Source organism: Cheilinus undulatus, linkage group 6, assembly GCF_018320785.1.
Source record: "Cheilinus undulatus linkage group 6, ASM1832078v1, whole genome shotgun sequence".
Lineage (NCBI taxonomy): Eukaryota > Metazoa > Chordata > Actinopteri > Labriformes > Labridae > Cheilinus > Cheilinus undulatus.
In genome coordinates, this window is record NC_054870.1 from 16,067,302 (window position 1) to 16,086,673 (window position 19,372).

General features: G+C 37.7%; 1 protein-coding gene across 1 annotated transcript in view; it reads left to right on the forward strand.

Moving 5' to 3' along the window:
- The window catches only part of rin2 (Ras and Rab interactor 2), a 79,447-nt gene that overhangs the window by 16,092 nt on the left and 43,983 nt on the right, over positions 1-19,372 (forward strand). Inside the window, exons 2-3 of the mRNA XM_041789405.1 lie at positions 7,922-8,027; positions 17,802-17,902. Of these exons, the coding sequence (XP_041645339.1) occupies positions 7,968-8,027; positions 17,802-17,902 (161 nt within the window). The 5' untranslated portion in view covers positions 7,922-7,967. The remainder of the gene's footprint in view (positions 1-7,921; positions 8,028-17,801; positions 17,903-19,372) is intronic.

Consider the following 19,372-nt stretch of genomic DNA (forward strand, 5'->3'; position numbering starts at 1 on the left):
GGTCAGTGGATGAAGAGCCACCACACACAGACAGGTCCAGGAAATGGACTACATATGCATAGTGATGAACCACTCCTGGACCACAGACATCATCAACATCTCACATGATCTAAGGAGAAAAAGACCTGGACTGCTCCTCAGTGGTCTAAAGTCCTGTTTTCAGATAAGTCAATTTGGTATTTCATTTGAAAATCATGGTCCCAGGGTCTGGAGAGAGATCGGGGGTGCAGAGAATCTAGGATGCAAAATCTGTGATGGTTTGAGGAGCCATGTCATCTGCTGCTGTTGGTCCACTTTATTAAGTCCAGAGCCAATGTTGTCAGTCATCTACTGGGAGATTTTGGAGCCCTTAATGCTTCTATCTGCAGTGAAGATTTATGGAGACACCAATTTCCCTTTTCAAGCAGGATTTGGCACCTGCCCACAGTGAAACCAAAACTGCCATAAACTGGTTTGTTGATCATGTTGGTACTATGTTTGATTGGCTAGCCAACTGGTCTGACCCGATTGGGTCCATGCCAACTCACATAGATGCAGTAATTCATGCAAAAGGAACCAGACAAAGTACTGAGAGCATAAATGAACAGAATGGTTGGAGAAGCAAATATCTCCTCACTCTGAAAATCTTCCAGTTCGGTTCTGTGCCCTTCTTTTAATGAAGAACTGTTGTCAAGTTCTGATAAAAATAGTGTTACTGCTACATTCAAACCAGTTTCTTCATCAGCTGCCCCAACCCCAACTGTACCTACCACTCTTTCATCTCAAATAGCACTCATTGCTCTGGTTGTATTCTGACCAGAAAGAAATGTATCAGCTTGAAGATGGATCTCCCTGATGATGGACATGAAATCTGGCAAATCCATATGCTTTGCCAGGTATCTGGGCAGTCAGATGGAAAAGAAAATAACAATCATGGGAAAAGTCACTGACACAGGCCTCATTATTTGATGTTGATACTATGAGGATAACAGGCACACACAGGCATGTGTTATTTCCCAATCCTGTACCCTAGAAGTATTCTAAATTAAGAGAGTTCACAACCCTTTTAAAAATAGTGTCACTTGCATCCATAGACTACATGTTATCAAACTGGCGGTCTGTGATTTTGGTTTTATAGTTTGTAACTGGACAGCTGGAAGTACAGTGTTTGTTTCTCTAGACTGAAACCCACAGGGGCCTTCCTGTTTACTACGCCTGCACTGTGAATCACTCACAACTGTGCTGTCACACTTGTTAACAGACACAAGTTGTTCTCTGACCAAAACAACCCCAAAAGCCCTCAGCACTTCTTTGTTTTGACAAAGGGGGGGTTGGCCCAACAGTTCCTGATGAGAGCTGTGAAGAGGAAAGAGGGGGAGAGAGACAGACACAAAAAATAGCAAGGTCAGTCCCACTGCTTCTGTTTTTTCAAGCTTTTCTTTCCAGGAAATAAACCTGTGTCTCTGTTTCTCGATCTGGATTCACACACAAAGCAAATAAAGACATCTAGTCCAGTGATTTGATTTTCTCCTTAGCACAGAAACTTGAGGCCTGGTAGCTGCTTGTTCTAATGATGTTCCATAACTTTTTGTTAATGTTTCATTTTTTTAAAAGCCATGGCGTCTTTCCACTGTATTTCTTTCATCAAAGAGGTCCCATTTGACCAAAGGAAGCTGGGACAGAGACTTCCTGACTCATCTTTCTAAATCTGACATGTGTGCAGCCATCCCTCCCTTTCAGTACAGTCACTGTAATCAAGAGATTGTTAGACTTTCTCTATGTACATTTTTATTTTCATTTTTTCTAATGACAATGAAATGGAACCTAGTTGATTGAAGTTCATTTTTAAAACAACTTTATTACAAAACTGAGAGAAAAGATAAACAGACACCAACCTTGTGTTTTAACCATGATATTTTTTATTACACAGTGTGAAAAACGCTGTGGTCATTGTCCCTAAACATGCTTATGGATATAAATCTTAGAGAATCATTGTAATCAAATATGAATAAACCTTTCTCCTGGTTGTCATGGGCTTAAACTGGGTGCACACTTGAGTGTATATATATGTTTAGGGTGTCTAGGGCTGTAGACAACCAAATAAAACTTACTCAACTTTTTGAAATTACATCCAAACACCGCCCAACTGATTGATTGTTCAGGTAACAAAAAAAGAGAAAATCTGCCCTTTATCTTTAAATCAGCTTAAGCCATGTCATTTAACTCTACTGTCAGCTTTATCCTCATTGTTCTGCACTAAAATAACAGCTGACTCAGAGACAATCAGCATTCGTCAGCCTTTAATCATTTAATTTCAGTGATCACGATACAATAATGCTTTAGCATCATATAGCCTACAAAATATCCTCAGATAATTATTTGTTAAAATTTCTGACAATAACTATGAACCGGAGCACTTGTTCAGTCTGCCTACATCCACAACGTGTAGTGTTTATTTACCAAGGGGACTAAACCTACTGACCAACCAAATGAAAGGTGTCAGCCCTAGTTATGTCCCCAGTTTCGAGGATTTTAGTTGTAATATGATAAGTAACCTCTATTCCTCCAACTACTAAGAAAGCGAGTAGCACAGGTTAACTTTAGTATGAACATAGCAGTATTTTTTAGCTTTGGATCAGAACAAGTCCCAAAATAGCCAATGAGTGCTGATCACAAAAGCGCAAACATTATCAAACAGAGAGAACTAAATAAATGAAGCCTGTCTAACCTGGTCATATGAAAAATAAAACAGAATAAAAGACTTAATGACTGCCTGCATGACAAGCAGTAACAGATGTTTGCCTGTTGTACCATGAAATAGACAGGAACATGGCGGAGAACCATTTTTTAGCGTAAATGTAGATCATAAGTAAAATATGTCGCAGAACCTGGTTTGCAATCATTGTGGAGCCCAGTCAATGTTTTTCCAACCATCTATTGTCAAATGTTGGTGAGACTGTGCAAAGTGTAGCCTCAGTTTCCTGTTCTTAGCTGACAGGAGTGGTACCCAGTATGGTCTTCTGCTGCTTCAAGGTTGGACGTGTTGTGCATTCAGTGATGGTTTTCTGCATACATTGGTTGTAACAAGTGTCATTATTTGAGTTACTGTTGCCTTCCTTTTCCTTCCAACACAACTGTTGCTCATGATATTTTCCCTTTGGACCATTCTCTGTAAACCCTAGTGATGATTGTGCGTGAAATCCCAGTAGATCAGCAGTTTCTGAAATACTCAGACTAGCTTGTCTGGCACCAACAACCATGCCACATTCAGAGTCAGTTAAATCCCTTTTCTTCCCATTGTGATGCTCAGTGATAAATTCAGCAAGGCATCTTGACCACATCTACATGCCTAAATGCTTTGAGCTGCTGCAATGTGATTGGCTGATTAGCTACTTGTGTTAACAAGCCATTGAACAGGTGTACCTAATGAAGTGGCCAGTGAGTGCATATAAGACTACAGCAGAGAGCCTTTAAGTTTTGTGTCTTTGCCTCAAACATGACTTCTCATTAATGTTTTAATTTTGTTTTGAAGGCTGAAAACTGCTGTCACATTGGAGAGTGGAATTACCACTTAAGACAAGTTAACTATTCAAAGTCGCTAATGTAGAAACTGAAGATGCAGGGAGATCTTCAAATGTATGACAGGGGTCTTGTAAAAGGTCTTTAAAGTATTAATTTCAGATTTTCTGTATATGCTAAGTGCAAGAGTTGTGGCCATTCATAAAAATCTTTTTTAACAGAGAAGCTGTACTGCCATCATAACAATGATACACCAGCTTTGTTTATTTTGTTGAGCAGCCCATGTGTTTAAATTAAGACAGCATGCTGGTATTTGGGGAGCAACAACGGTTTTGCGTGTGTTTTGCAGCACTGATGACACACAAACATGCAGCTCTCTCCCCATCCACAGGCCTCTAGGTTTGGGTCTGTTTCCACTTCTGCTGCCAGAAAAACACTGCCACCTGCCCCTCACTCTCAAGCCCATCCCACTTGTGTACCTTTTATACACAATGACAAAATGGAAAAACTGTGCAGTGCTCCTTACTTGACCAGACTGTGATGTAGAGGCTATTGATCCTACTTTTCTTTGGCACTCAGAGAAAGAAACTCTGTTGAATTTAGGATTGCATCTTTGCTTTCTAATAACTTCATGAGACACAGCTTGCAGGCCAGTGTAAAGCATATGATCTTTCTGGATCCAGCCCAAAGTAAGAACTAGCCAGCACATGTATAGGACATGCTCAGAGCACGTATCTGGCTCTGGGATCAAAAGCATTCCTGCAGTAACTGAAGCAGATTTCCCTCCAAGTGTCTCAAAGCCAAATAGGAAACACTCCAGTCTGTTCAACAGTATCCTTGAGATTTATGCTGTCACAACAGTCTTTTGTAGCTGTGTTGTTGTTGATGTGTCCGTGGGGTGGAATTTGCTGTCTACAAAAGGATGCAGTTTTTTTTTTTCCTCCCATGTGTGTCTCTTAAATGGGAGGTCTGGGAGGTGTTTGCATGCCTTAACACAGCTGGCTCATATCAACTGCTGAAACAAAATCCACAACAACATGTAGGTCAAGCATGCCTGTGGATATGTGTTCATGTGTTATTCCTCTGTTTCGTGCATGGACCACAATGAGCCAGCTGTGGTAGTCTTTGTTTGGATAGAAATGGCTGTCAGATCTGTCAGAAGACCAGAGAAGAAAATGCTGACGTTAGTGCACGCAAGCTTACTTTTTTAGGATGTTGTCAAAAGTACAGTAATCTAAAAAAGGGTTGCATACTTGGTTAAATATGCAGCTTTGTTTATCACAACTAGAAAAGGAGGCGTCAGCACTCAAAAAATATCCAGTGATGAATGCTGAAGAAGACCATTGTCTGTTGATACCGTACACCATGCCTTGCACAAATGTAAGTTAAAGCTGTATCATGTAAAAAAGACGCCATATGTGAACAGGATCTAGACATGCCACAGTCTTCTCTGGGCCAAAGCTCATTTAATAATGAATACCATGAAGCAAAGAATCTGGCAAGGAAGACCCAGGACTGTTGAGCGTGTAGAACCCTGCATCAGGCAAGAATGGGTCAACATTCCTCTCCCCAAAGTCCAGCAACTGTCTCCTCACTTTCCAGATGTTTACAGACTGTTGTTAAAATAAGAGGGGAGGCTACATAGATTTAACATGGCCTTAGTATTGGTGGTTCATTTATATTTAATCTATTCTTTAGAAATGTTAACTTGTCCTGGTTTTAAACCACACTGGCTTGTGATATTAGTGCAGCAGGAGTGCAACAATTCTCTACATCATCAAACTGAACTGCTCAATATGCACAAATAATGATTCCCCAGTTTTGCATGACTCCCTCTGTATATTGCACATTTCTTTGTTTTGGCACTGTGAGTCTGCGTGCTGGGGTGCGGAAACTCATCGCCAAGTAAACACTAAAAACCAGGGCCTGAAATGAACACCAGCCAAGCACCAAATTGGTGTTGAATTGTTGTTTTTCTATTTGATGAGTGAATTTAAGAGGACTAAGCACCACATGGTGGGTAGATGTTTGTTCCAAAAGAGTCTGTGCTGCTAACTGTACTGTTTAAATTTAATTCAGCTCTGTCTCTGCTCCTCTTCCCACTCATGTCTGAGCAGCAGCATGCGGAAACACACACCAACATGATGTATGACACACGAGTGTTAGGCCTCATCCTGAAGACCTCTTGTTTCTTACACCTTACTGTTGAGGTGAAACTACCAAATCACACTCAGAACACTCGTAAATTCATGGATTGACAAAAATATATCTTTGTGGGGTTATATAAATGTACTACCAATATATTACTATGCAGATTCTCAGTGAAATCAAAGCTACAGTACGTAGGCATAAATGCCATGGTGTCTGTACTATCAGCAGGTAACTTAGAAGATTCAGCAGTTTGACTTTGTTCAACAGTCTCCTAAAAATTGAAAGTGTTGTACTTGCAAGCACAGTATGCATATTCTGCCTCCAGGGGGCTCTCACTCAAAACAAAAACACAAATTAAGGACTAGAAGCAGTCCTGCTTAGCTCAGCTTTTCTCCACCTTATACCTCTTGTTTAAATTAAAGACTATTCATTGAAAACTGTACTTCATATGATGTATCAAACAGGAAACTGATGTTTTGGTTTCATTCATAAATTTCATGAGGGAAAGAATTCCTAAATAGTATCCTTCCAAGGTCAGATACTACACGCAAGGCATGCTTGGATCACTTGCAGTGAAAACCTGAAGGCCCTCTTTTTAACAGCTTTTCTCCCTCATTATGAAAAACCTAATAAGAAAGCCAAAACGTTGGCTTGTTGTTTAGCAAACATGCTCTATGGTTTGCAGTTTTTATAGAAAAGAGTCCTCAAATCAAAATAAGAAGGGAGCCACAGGGGTGGCGATAGAAATTCTCTTATTTGAAAAACTGCTGGAAATATTTAAGGCAATGTAAAAACTTAGCTAAAAGTACAAATGAGTGGACAATTTTTAAATTGATATAGTCACTCTTGGACTTTTCTTCTTATTGCTTATGTTTAGTACCTCTGTAGAATTCCCCTAAATACACCTAAGAATGAAATACCAAACACCTCAATGGCCATGGTAAAACTGAACCAAAACTAAAACTGTCGCCAGAAAGTTTGTGTGCATTAAACTATGGGATAACTATACTACTGCAGCTTTATTGTTCAGCACTTGTAAGAACAAGAATTATAAGCCTGATTTGATAATAATGCTTATGATTGGTTTAACAAACTGGTCATTCTGGTGCCAGTTATCCTGATGGTGCTGACTGTAATCAGTAAGCTAGTATATCCCAAATTTGCTCTATACTTTATGTACTTGATGTGCTGAGTTAACATGAGTCTAGTTTGAATGAATGTCTCTTCATTACACCAAATGCAATGGTGCATTAGATTAAGATGTTGCTGTTGATTTGCCAGCTCAAACCAGTGATGCATTTCAGTGCCCCTTCCTAATGACTTGCTTTGTGACCAAACAAAGCCTTTTGGGTTTTTAATAGTGCTAGTTTATGAACTTCCATGCTCTCGAATAAGCCAGTACATAAAATTTAGTCAGGGACTCATGGAAAACCTCATGCTGTAAATCCAAAATCCACACTTTTGTAATCAATATTTTGTTTCCATTGTGCAACAACACCCTGTGCTGACTTTTAATTTTTCACTGGCTAAACGTCATCCAGCTATAATTAAAGTCAGAACTTCTCAGTAACTTTCTGGCAGTTAGAGAGGAACATGAAACCATCTATTTGGAGTCATATTTCAGGTTAGCTCATGAATTACAGTCTGACTGGGCTCGACTAACTAGAAACTGAAATTATCAGTCCCAAAGCTGCTGAATACTCTGTTTTGTAAATCATCTAGTCTCTGATCGTTTTTGTTCTGCTGTTGGGTGTTGAACAGGAAGTGTTTTATGTATTTCTTTGTCCACAAACTAATCAGTGAGCAGGATGAGAGACGACCAAAGCCATGACATTGATAAACCTTGTCATAGACTTAAGCTAAGATCGTCTTCTCTAAAAGTAGTACTTGAGCTTTTGGATGAACTTTTGATTGAGGCAAAAGTTTGATTTTATTTTTGAATTTGTTTCAGCTTTTTTCAAGTTGACACTGTATAAGAGGTTCATAATTGGCAGCATCAGTTAGTAATTTAATCTTAATTAAAAACACATGCCCCAGTGTATTTTAGCTAAACACAAAGAAATGAGAGTTACAGATATGTTTTGTTGTTACTTTGACTTTTTTAAGGCTGTCATTTTCCATTTGAAAAGGGAGTTAAAACTGTGACGCTGTGAAACAGAGCTGCTTTAAATCCACTTCTGTCTTCATACGTTTCTGTTAAGAGTGATCTGAAGTGCATGGTCAAATTGAACTTCCTTGTTTTGTGTTTCTGAATATTTTCCTTCTCTTTCAGACAGTCAAGCTGAGAGTCTGACAGAGAAGACACAACACCTGACAACATGTCCACCAGTACCATTAGTCCGCCCTGCAAGCAGGAGAAGAAAGGCAGCTTCTTCAAGGTACGAAACGGCGAGACAAGAATACAAACGTATTTACTCTCAGATCTAAAAAGATAGTGGATTAAGGAGCCGTGGGTGGGGGGCAGACAGCCTTGTAGTTATGGGCTAATTCCTGTTTATAATTAAAGAGGAGGAGGAAAGAGGTGGAGTTGAGTATAGCTCTGTGGTTCTCCTGCCAGGCTCTTTGTCTCTGTTTATTTTTGGTAAAGCTCAGTTTCTCCTGGATTGCCTAACCAATATATTTTGAGGAACATGTAGATTCTTTAACCAATTCAAGAAATTCTGATTACTGTAAAGATATCAGAGCATGGAAATAGATCTTGGCCAATTTGGGTAACTTATGAGAAATACAAGCTGCTTTGAAAAGCAACTTTTAATTTTCTTGTTTGGTAAAAATCTGGTAAAGAAGAACTAATTTTAAAGGTATAATATGCTCAATTTTAGGCACTAATATCACAGATATCAAAGAACTAAATTGTGCAGCACTACTAAATAGATCAGTGAGTAGTACCTTTATAAAAAATGAAGTTAAACTCTCTCTGGGCTTTACGTTTGCAGCTCCTGGAGTTTATAAAGGACAGGAGGGCACTTTCTCAGGCTTGCCTGTTGCTTAAAGCCCTCTCAGTTGAAAACCATACAACCTTTTGGACAGCTCTGCACTTGTCAGTGTCCCTTCTCCTTCACTTGCCAGTCAAAATCAAAAAGGGGTGGGACTTATTAAAACAAATCTGACATGTCTTTTCAAGGGTAAAGTTTTCACGTCTTCAGCTTCTGGGCATGTCAAGGAAGAATTTCTTTACATTGTCTTCATGCTTTCTGTGTCATGTATCCTTTGAAAACAGAAATATGAAGCACACAAGTCATTTAGAACAGTGTTACAGATTCTACCCATGAAAACGGGAGGATTTAGCGGGATTGGACATTGAGGATTTTTTTAACATAGCAACAAGGATGGTGGTGAGATGTGCTTTGAAAATGAGATCGCGGACACAGGTCCTTATTCTTTACTTTTGATGTATACACAACACAAGGTATAACTAGCTTATGGTGAAATCTGAAGGCAGAAAATAACTCAATTTTTGCTATGCTTAGCATTTATGCTGTTCCGCTTCCTGGTCAAATCCCACCGCAGAGGCTGTGGAGCATGTGCAGAAGGCCAAATCCCATTTAGGTCTGACTGAGGTGTTTAAATGCAAGAGCAAATTTACTTCCACCCACATTATCTAGGAGCCTAAGTTCATCTTCAAGTATAGTGACTTGCCTAAAATTGGACCAGCATGTTAATATGCATTTAAAAAGTCCAGTTTTATTGCCTTTGTTTTAAAACACTCCTTGTGCTGAATGTTTTTTACAAGGCAATGCAACCAAGAAAACATAAAATTAATAGAAAGTAATCATGCGGTGGCATTAGCAGCAACTCTAGACCTGGAAAAGAAGACTTTTAAGTTTCTCCTCTGCCCTCTTACTGATTATTGAGGGTATATTTGAGCACTGAAAATGCTGAACTGCATTGGTTTAATATATTACTGTTGAAGAGATTTGATTGGAATAAGAGTATATAATTCAGAGCCATAGCTCAGTGACCTCTACTGGGCAAAAGTACAAGTGGAATGATAAATCAAGAGTATCTCTGCCTTCTGATTTGTGTTTTTATAACATTTGAGACACTTGTGCTTCAGTTTCAATACAGTTTATGATTCTTTTGTTTTCTTTCCAAAGAAGCCTTGTCCTATACTCTGAGAGGTCAACAGAAGCAAGCCTATAATTAGAGCTGCACTTGACTTGTTATCAGCAGTCTTCCTTCACATTTTCTGCAATCTCTTTTGACACCATTCAAAAAAAAGTACTAACAGAAGTTATTTTCTCCAGAGGACTCAAGAAGGACTGTGGAAACTCTTCAGAGCTGTAAGCTTTTGTTCTTATGTTAGTCATAAATATAAATTAAAATCTAGCATATGGAATAAAGAATGTGTTATGGTATAATGCAAGCGTTAAACAGATGTTATGAGCCTATATCTAATAAAAAGCCTTATAAATTATCTCTACAGTTCCCTTGTTAAAAAGAAGCCACAAAGTGTGCTACCCTATTGGATGAAGTTGTTCTTAGACCAGTTCTTGCTTGTGTGTAGTGTGGTGTCTCTGTTACTGTTTATCTACAGCCTGTCATAATTACAGGCTAGTCTTAAACACACATGGCACTTAAATGTAACCACACCTCACAACAGAGGTTGGAAGTAAACAGAGATCATACATCACACTAAAATACACAACAGTTAAAATAATCGAAGGCTGTCTTGTGGAAATTAACATCCATATGATTCATTTCATATGATCAACCAGCGTTTTAGGGCGTCAGACTCACTTTTTATAGCAAAGATCAGAACACTTCAGCGCATTTTTCAACTTTCCTGAAAATCACTTCTGAGAATAATTTCTGTGTGCATCTTAAGATAGCTTAGCTTTTGAAGTCTCTGCCTTCTGATTTTAGTGTTTTTGTAGTCTGAGTTGTATTGAGTAATAATGTATCGGGAAGCTTTGGTGTGTGCAGGTAGGCAGACCGTTATCTGCAGTTTGGAATTATCAACATTTTCACCCAATGTCATGCATCCTTATAGTTCACCAATGATTAATGACTTGCTTACTTCCCTCCAGCGTTGCTTGTTGTGATGGGAATTGTGGTTGTTATTAGAGAACTAGATCATTTGTTTGGCTCAGCTCAGTATTAAGAGCTGGTCTTCTGGCTCCCTTACAGCTCTTCAGTTGGTACTGTTTTGACTGTTTTGAGTCCAGCTCTCAAACAGGAGCTGACCCCAATCGTTTGCATAAAAGAGCCAGCTTTCAGAAACATCTGTTATGAATGCCACATCACTGCTTGCTCATCAATTGTCTTGAAAGGTCATTTCAATCAAATCAGTGTACCACTGAATATAAATAGTACCACTGTTTCTTTTAAAGGCATGACCAAATGAAGGAGAAAAGCTGTTAAAGAGGTACTGTTACCTCATGGCTAATTCACCATTCTTATTGCCAGCTGTTCATTGCTAATACTGTTCTTGGACTGCTAGTCTTGGTTAACCTGAAAACCACAGAAATGATGAATAGCCTATAACTTTCATAGAAGGTGTGCAAGTGAGTTCCAATCACAGGGGGGCACTAAAGACATATGGTGCATTCACAGTAGTGCTGCACAATTAATTTTAATTGCAATCAAGATCATGATGTCAGGTTGTACAATTACATAATCACAAAAACTGCATTTTTTTTTGTATAAAGTAGTACTTTAAAGGTTTACAAAAATACCTGCAGAAAGGGCTTTAAGTTTACAATAGTGCCACTGCATTTGCGCTTGTAGAAGTACCTTAATTTCAAAAAAGGAAAAGCTTTTATTTGAGGAAAATACTTTTTAAGCAGCACTATAAAAACTTCAGGTTTTGTATTTTTATGTAACTTAATATTTTATCTTTTCAGTAAGAAATATACCCTTTAGAACTGTCATTATTCTTTGCATTTATGTTTTTTATCCCAATTTTGTCTTGTATGTCTAAATCGCTAATATCATGCAGCACTAATTCATAGTACAGATGCATGGACTGAAATGTAGTCAACTTTGTATCCCAATGCCCAAAATGGCTGTTGGTGCTAAATGCCTGGAGCTGATTAAACACAAGCTGACCTTTAATGCCTGAGCACACAGCAGTGAGATCCTCTCAAGCATCTGCTCTTGACTGTAATTTAGGTATGAGAGGAAACCACAAGAAGGTGGGGTAGAAAGAGAGCTATAAATAGAAGACCAGGAGCAGTAAGTTCAGGGATTTTAATGTAAAGACCACGTGGGAGAGTTCTGATGGCACTACAAATAACTGACTGGCTGCATGTAGTTGTTTACATGTGAGTTACTGAATTTAACACAAGTTGGTAGATATTTATTGGCTAACTTACCTAACAGCAGCTATAGTTTTATTCAAAAGTTGTTCCCTTAAAAGAAATGCCACACAGAGGGATGACTTAGATGTAATTTCTTTATTGTTTAAATAACTATGGTTGACATTGCCCTTGTGGATATAGAGTTAGTGTGACAGGAGTGCAGTTTTCCATCTACTTGCTTTTAATGTTGGCATTTCCCAAGTCCTTTTTCCAAGCATACACAGCCTGCTTTCCTAATGACAGCTGAATATAGCAGAATATTTAGTTCTTTCAGAATACAACACAATGCACAGACTCCGGATCATAAATCATCACAATATCAACATTACATCTCATCCTGCAGCGAGAGCAAAGGGTCACCAAGAGGTCAGTGGGTCACAGAGCTACAATGGCACCACTGATGAGAAAAAGTTAAGTTTTGAGGACATTTAGCCAATCCTTTAAGCAAACATTTACCTCTTAACTTCTTAATGTACTCACCCAATGGAGGAAGCAATAATATCATGGACTTAGGACATGGACTTACAACACAACACATGCATTTAACCCAGTGATGAAAGTGTAGCAAAGGCCCATTCCATGACAGAAATTTTATTGATGACTGTAATGATACCGGTTTACCACCCACCACTACGTTATTGGCTTAAATGTATTTGTACATTTTTTGCATATTGGTTATCAGCAAAATCCAGTATCCAGTACTCTGACTGCACTTAGCTTCTTTTCCAGAGTGTTCAGTGGCCCTGTTTAGTCTTTATTCAGCTGCCCTAGGCACTAAAACTAACACATCTCAGTCTGTGCTGCTCAGGGGTGCTGATGTCACTGCTTCAGGCAACCAATAACAGACTAGATGGGGCGGGACTCGTCACTGAAGTAGCAATGTAAACGGTTGTTTGTTAGATGATGACAGAGAAAGGAATTTTTGGGAACAGATCAGATGTTGCAGCTGAATGTTTGGTAAGTAGTAAAAGAAAATGTAAGTTGGTAAATCATTGCTTTTTTATCATCCATGATGTGTAAGGGTGTAACGGTACAGAAAAATTTCAGTTCGGTACATACCTTGGTTTTGAAGTCACTGTTCGGTACGTTTTCAGTACGGTAATTAAAGCAAATAAATAAAATGTAATTTTAATTTCATTTTTTTATTAAATTGTATTAAAATAAATAGGCTGAATAAATTACATTGAAATTATTAATAATGCGGCAACCTCCTTCCAAAAGTTCTTCAATGGGTAAAAATATAAACAAATAAATATGTTTTTGAATTACTAGTTGTTGTTGTTTTTTTTTTTAATTGATATATTGACGTTTTTATGCCCTTTCTTTAAACACTAAAATTTCCCAGCCAACTTAAATGCATCATCATACAACCATGCTAGCTTGTTAAGTATGCTAATTAGCGTCTGTTCTGCCGATTTCAACACAAACTTCAGCACCGGATTACTTTTTTAACCAATAGGACCTACTACAAAGTTTGGGAGAACTTTTCACAACCCATCTAGGCGGATAAAGAGGTTAGAGCCGTGTGAAATCTGAGGATAACTTTACCTATGGCACAGCTGCAGACATGTTGGAGTCCATTCTCCCCATCGTCGGAGGCTGACAGTTTAAGGTAAAATTAATTTGATTCACAGAGCCAGAGCACCAGTGTTATAATAAAAAGATCTTAAATCATTGGAAATTCATAACCGGCTGGTGAGTCTTTTTGTTGTTCCTCCTCGTTACAGTGAAGTTCTTGTTTGAGTGGTGGTTTTTGAACTGCTTTGATTGGTCCGCTGGACGGCGTGCTGTCAGCGACACAGCTGCTGAATAATGTCAGCACTACTGTGCTGTCTTTGTCCACTGTTGTATTTTACTGGGCAACAACTGTGAATATTCAGCCTGTTGCTTTCATTTTCTGTAGTTGTGTGGTCGCCAGGACAGTGTGACAGTGAGTTACGCTCTGGTTTTCTGTCTGTATGTGAGCTTCATTCCACATGTATCCGTTCAGTACATGTCTGTACCGTACCAAGAGGGCCGTACCGAATTGGTACAATACAAATACACGCACCTTTACACCCCTAACGATGTGCAAAGGTTTTTGAATGATATTCTCCTCGTGATATTCTTCTCTGGTTTGGTTTTAAAAGGAAAAAAAATTCTAATGATTGATATATTGCATCATGGTACTTGAATAATAGCAATCCTTAAGAATCACAATATAAATCAAATCAATGTCCATTCATCATGGTGAAATTGTATCAGGACAGAGGTGAAGGTGTCTAGAGGAGTTTAGATTTAACTCAGAATGTGATTCAGTCGTTCTGATGAACTGAGGCTGCACCAGAAATGAAATATAAATAAGAATTTGATTTCCTGTCAAACAGCTGAGCTGATTATTTCCTTGCTGCTTAAGCAGCTTATCTGATGTTGCCCAACACATTGCTCAACTAGATAGATAACTGGGAAACGAAACAAATGACACCAGAGTAAATCAAGGTCAGTTTAAAATCTGGGGAAAAGAAAACTCCATGCAGTGTTACCATTTAACAAACTCAATCAGGAATGAAACAAACAAGAAGAATGACTCGTTAATGTCCTTGTTTTCATTCAGCTTTAAATCCCAGTGATTTGAGTTTAAAGCTTGATAAGCCGCTTCATTAGATCAGAAATATAACAGTGGTGTAACTGTTGTACCCTTTTTTAGTGCAGCAACAAAAAAATCAAGTTGTTGAATGAAGAAGTAATTCTAGTTTTATAATAGAAAAATCTGAAATCAGGTCAATGTAAATTCGGTTAGCTTGCTGAGGATGTAGCAGCGTTTACATTGCCTGCAACTTTTTGATCCATTTAACTCAGTGACCAGTACAGTGCATTTTTGTGGCTTGTTGTCATTGTCACCAGTTTTAAGTGTTTGATTTAAAGCTGCTGCAGTAATGTGTCTGTAGTGATGTACTAATGTGTAATATGAGCAAAAACTTGAAAAAAAAAGTGCTGTAAGTTGTTGAAAAATTCGAACCATTAATAGTGGGATTGCCAGGATTTAAATGAATGTACAGGGAATAGCTTGCTTGACTTGCTGTCAGGTAAGTTTCTTTAGTGTAAAGACAGCTTGAATCTGGGGCCAGAATGGTGCTCTCTCAATTAACACTGAAACATTGAGCACAAAAAAGTTACCACAAAATGTATATGCAGTTGGAAGCTTTTGCTTCACCAGTCAATAGAAAATAGTACCAAAAATAGATTTTGTGGTTTCTCCTGCAGAAGGTACTTCAAAGATGTTTGAGTAAATACAGTGTAATGCTTAAATCTTTTCAAGGAGAATGATGTTTGAGAATTGTGAGCAGAGAAACACTTAGACTAGTTGTAACTGAAGGTGGTTGTTTGGGTTTTGAAGTAGTCAGACACCACAAACTTGACCAATTTTTTTTATGGTTTCATTTACTTTGGTTGCAAAAAAGCTAAAGATACCCAGATTGTTTAGGAACTTATATAATTGGCCAATTTTCATAAAAAATATGGGATTGATACATCAAAACTGGTGCTAAAACCAAAGCGGCTGAAGAGAAGAAAGCACTGTGTGGGTGCTGTAGTGAATTTTAAAGGTTAACTGAAATGCCAGCCAAAAATAATTAGGTACATCACAACTCTTCATAAATGAATAAAAGTGAAATACAGCACCTTTGACTTTCAGCTTGAAAAAAAAAAAAAAAACGCCCATGTAATCAACTACTGCTGCTGAAGCACAGACATCATCCTCTCAAAGCAGCCATGGTGAGGTCCTGTTAACCTTGTTAACTTTATGAGCCTCATTAGTAAAAGAGTAATCCATTGTTGAAATCAGCAATGAAACCTACAGAGTAAAAGCTAGCTCGCTAACTAAACTAGATGACATAAAAGTTGCATGATGATTTGTTTAAGGTCAGCTTGGTAAAATGAGTGGCAGGTAAATGAAATGTCATAATGATTTGTTCAAATGCAACTTCAAGAAAAAGAATATGTGGGTTTTAGCAAGAGCTTTGAAACAAGTAAATACAGTTGATTGGAAGTGAGAATTGATTCTTTTCCTAGCAATTTAAAATAATTGCAATAGGTGCGTAATACAACTGAGTTAATGTTCTGAGGCTTATTGCTTTTTATATTTTACTTTTTCATTTTAGTTTATTAGAACAAATTTGCAGTAACGGTTAAATAAAGAAAATGAAGAAGGGAAAGAAAATTTCAGAGGAAAAATAATCATGAGGTCTTGGATTATTTGCTTGAGGGAAACAAAATTACCTCATTTAAATAAGATGTTACACACAAAAGCTTGTATTTACCATACACATGATATACAGTATGTATGTATACACACACACACACCCATATGCATACTCATACCTACATACATGCATGTGTGATGGTTTTTGAAGCACAAGTATACATTAATTACACAAATAATCCATTTTTTCCACTGATTGTCTCCCAAGATCTTTTTGGAGTTGTATAGAATAAGTCATCTGTTCCAAAAGATGCAACTGTTTTACGATGCTAATAAAGAGGCCAGTGGTTGGGCAGTTTTTCTGTAACCAGCACTTTGTAATGGCTTTTTTTCTAGCCGCCAGCAGGATTGTAAGGAGGAAGGTATCATTTCTATTGAGACCATCAGGTAAAAGTCCAAGATAAATAGATGACAATGTTGTACTCATAGTAAAACCCAAGATTTTTTAAATAATCACTGCCACCTTCTTCCAGAAAGCTTATCGCCTTTTTTAAAAGATTTTTTTGGGGCTTTTTTGCCTTTATTCTGTGAGGACAGCTGAAGAGAGACCGGAAATATGGGGAGAGAGAATAAAGGCAAGGCATGCTCTATACACTAGAGCACTGAGGACTGTAGACTCTGATTTTGGGCGTCTGCACTGCCATTTGAGGTAAACCTGTACTCAGCTTGTTATATCAGACTATTTGGACTGTTTAGCCTATAAGCTTAGTAATAATCAGTGTTAATTACTTAACATGAATGAACACACTTAATAAATTAATTATCACTTCAGTTGTCCTTACTGTAGAATACTAGTAGTTGCATTCTTTCTTTATAGGTTTTTGTATTGTTCTGTTGAACATAGGAAGTACAAGCATGCTGCTGACTGAATAAGGATGGTTTTGTGCTGTTTTTATCACGTTACACTGCCACCTGTAGGAGGTCTTAGTGCGCTACAAATCTAAGTGGGCTGGCCAACTGCTAAACCAGCTGATATAATGAAATATTATAAATAATGGGTACTGTTAGATCTCAATAATAGAAATATCAGGAGTATCAAAACATGATAGAAACATCCCTATCAGCAACCATTCTCTGCAGCCAAAATGATGGTAGAAAAGTTTCTATTTGATGATGTGCATAATTTAGTATTATTGTTTGTTTCTAACATATTTTGGGGAGGATCCATGTTTTTGTCAAGATATTTTTTCAATCATATACAAAGAGTTTAATGTTAGCTCTAGAATCAGTAGATTTGAATATTTACTGATGAAAAATGTTTTTTTTTTTATGTAATGTTTGATGTAAGATTTGTATCAGCTGAGTTATTTCTGTCTGTTATTGAAGTTTTATTCACAGACAGTCTTCATGAATTGTTTCCTCTTTAGTAACTCTGGTCAATGGGAAGTGGTCAGGCAGGGGGGTATGTTGTCTCTCACCCACACCACATACACACACAGCCTTCTTCAAGCTCACAGAAATAAGAGACGCCACATACTCTGAGAAAATCAGTAGAAAAATGAAAATTTCTGGAAGGCTAAGAGACGCCTAGCTTTTACAGGTCCATGTTTCCCCCTTGTATACATTTTTTTCCCTTGAAACGAACATGATTTTCCTCTGTTTTTTTTTAGCTGATTGACTCATTTGCCTGGGAAATCGGCACACTGAAGAAGGAAATGGGAAAAAAGACCAAACCTGCAGAAGAAGACAGCAAGACTGATCCTTTTCTGGGGTGAGTTCAGAGTGTTTCTGCATTGAGGAATTTATCACTTTGTTTGTCTGCGAGAAAGTCATCAGAAGTTTGTGAGTGTCCTCTTCTACGTACTAGCCAATATGAGCCTTTGTTTTGAGATAGTGCTGTTCCTTAAAACTACCAGCAGAGGTCCTTCTTACAAGGCATTTAATGTTATGTGATGTGTGGCAATCACAAACACACCAGCTGTTTCTGTCTTTAAACCCAGATAAAATAAATGCATCATAGAAAAAAAAAGACACAAGGCAAGCATCTGACTATATTAAATTCAACCAATAATACAGAAACAGTCAAAATGTGGAGGTGCAATGGAAATGCTGAAGGAGTATTCACTCTATATGTGTGCTGATGGATTTGTTTTCAGAGACGTCATTTCTGTGGAATCAGAAAGTACCTGCTCATTCTTGAGGAAGTGTGATAGGGACAAACCAGCAGTATGACACATGCCAGTTCCAGTTAGTTTATCTGTTTTGTAATCATAGATAAGTTTTATAACTTGGAAGTATATTAGTCATGAACTGCAAGTACAAGAAATATGATCCTTACATCATTAAGTTATTGAATGCTTTCATTTCAGCACAGATCTCCCCAAATGATCATGACCGTTCATATATATTCATTTATATTATTCATATTAAAAGTGTGCAATATTTCTTTAACCTGAAATAAGTGTCAAAATACCAGTTTCATTTTTTGCAGAAGAAATGTTTCGATCTTCACATTATGCAAGCATTCAAGTCTGAATTTTTGAGAATAGTTTGCAAAAAACATCCTGCTTACCATAATTGTGTTTGTTTTTCTTATTAAGAATTAGATTTTTGAAATAATATAACTTCATTTATTATCCTTTGTATTCCCACTGTTGTTGATACATTTTGTTGTTGAAAATCAAGTCTCACCTGCTTGACTCCAGGGGTCTTTAGCTATAAAAGCAACAGTGCAGCTTTGTGTCAGCATGTGACTCTTCCATGGCTCAAAAGATGCCTTGATTTTAGCTGCTCTGCCATTTTCCTTTTCCTCCTCTGTGGACCAAAGTCACAATACCATAGGGCAGTAAAAGAGATTTTAAAAACATATATGCAAGCATAAAATCAAAACTGTAGCCCAAATAAATACAAACAAGAACATAGAGGGTGCAGAAAAGGGGAGAAGTTATAAAAGATAATTCAGAGGATGTTGGTGACTCAGAGAGACATATATTCTCTGGAAAGTCATTTTTAATCCAAGCAGTACTGAAATCATTAAGAATCAACTCTAATTTACCAGGAGCACAACTTTAAAACACAAACTTAAGTTTTAGGGAAAGTGCAAACTGTTCTTTGTTTCCAGTGGCCCACTAAGTTGTTGAAAGTTGAGCAAGAAGAGTTTCTGCAACATAGCAACATGTTTGATTTTCATTACATTTAGGTAGGAAATATAAAGTCCTGGTATTTTACTCTCATGTGTTTG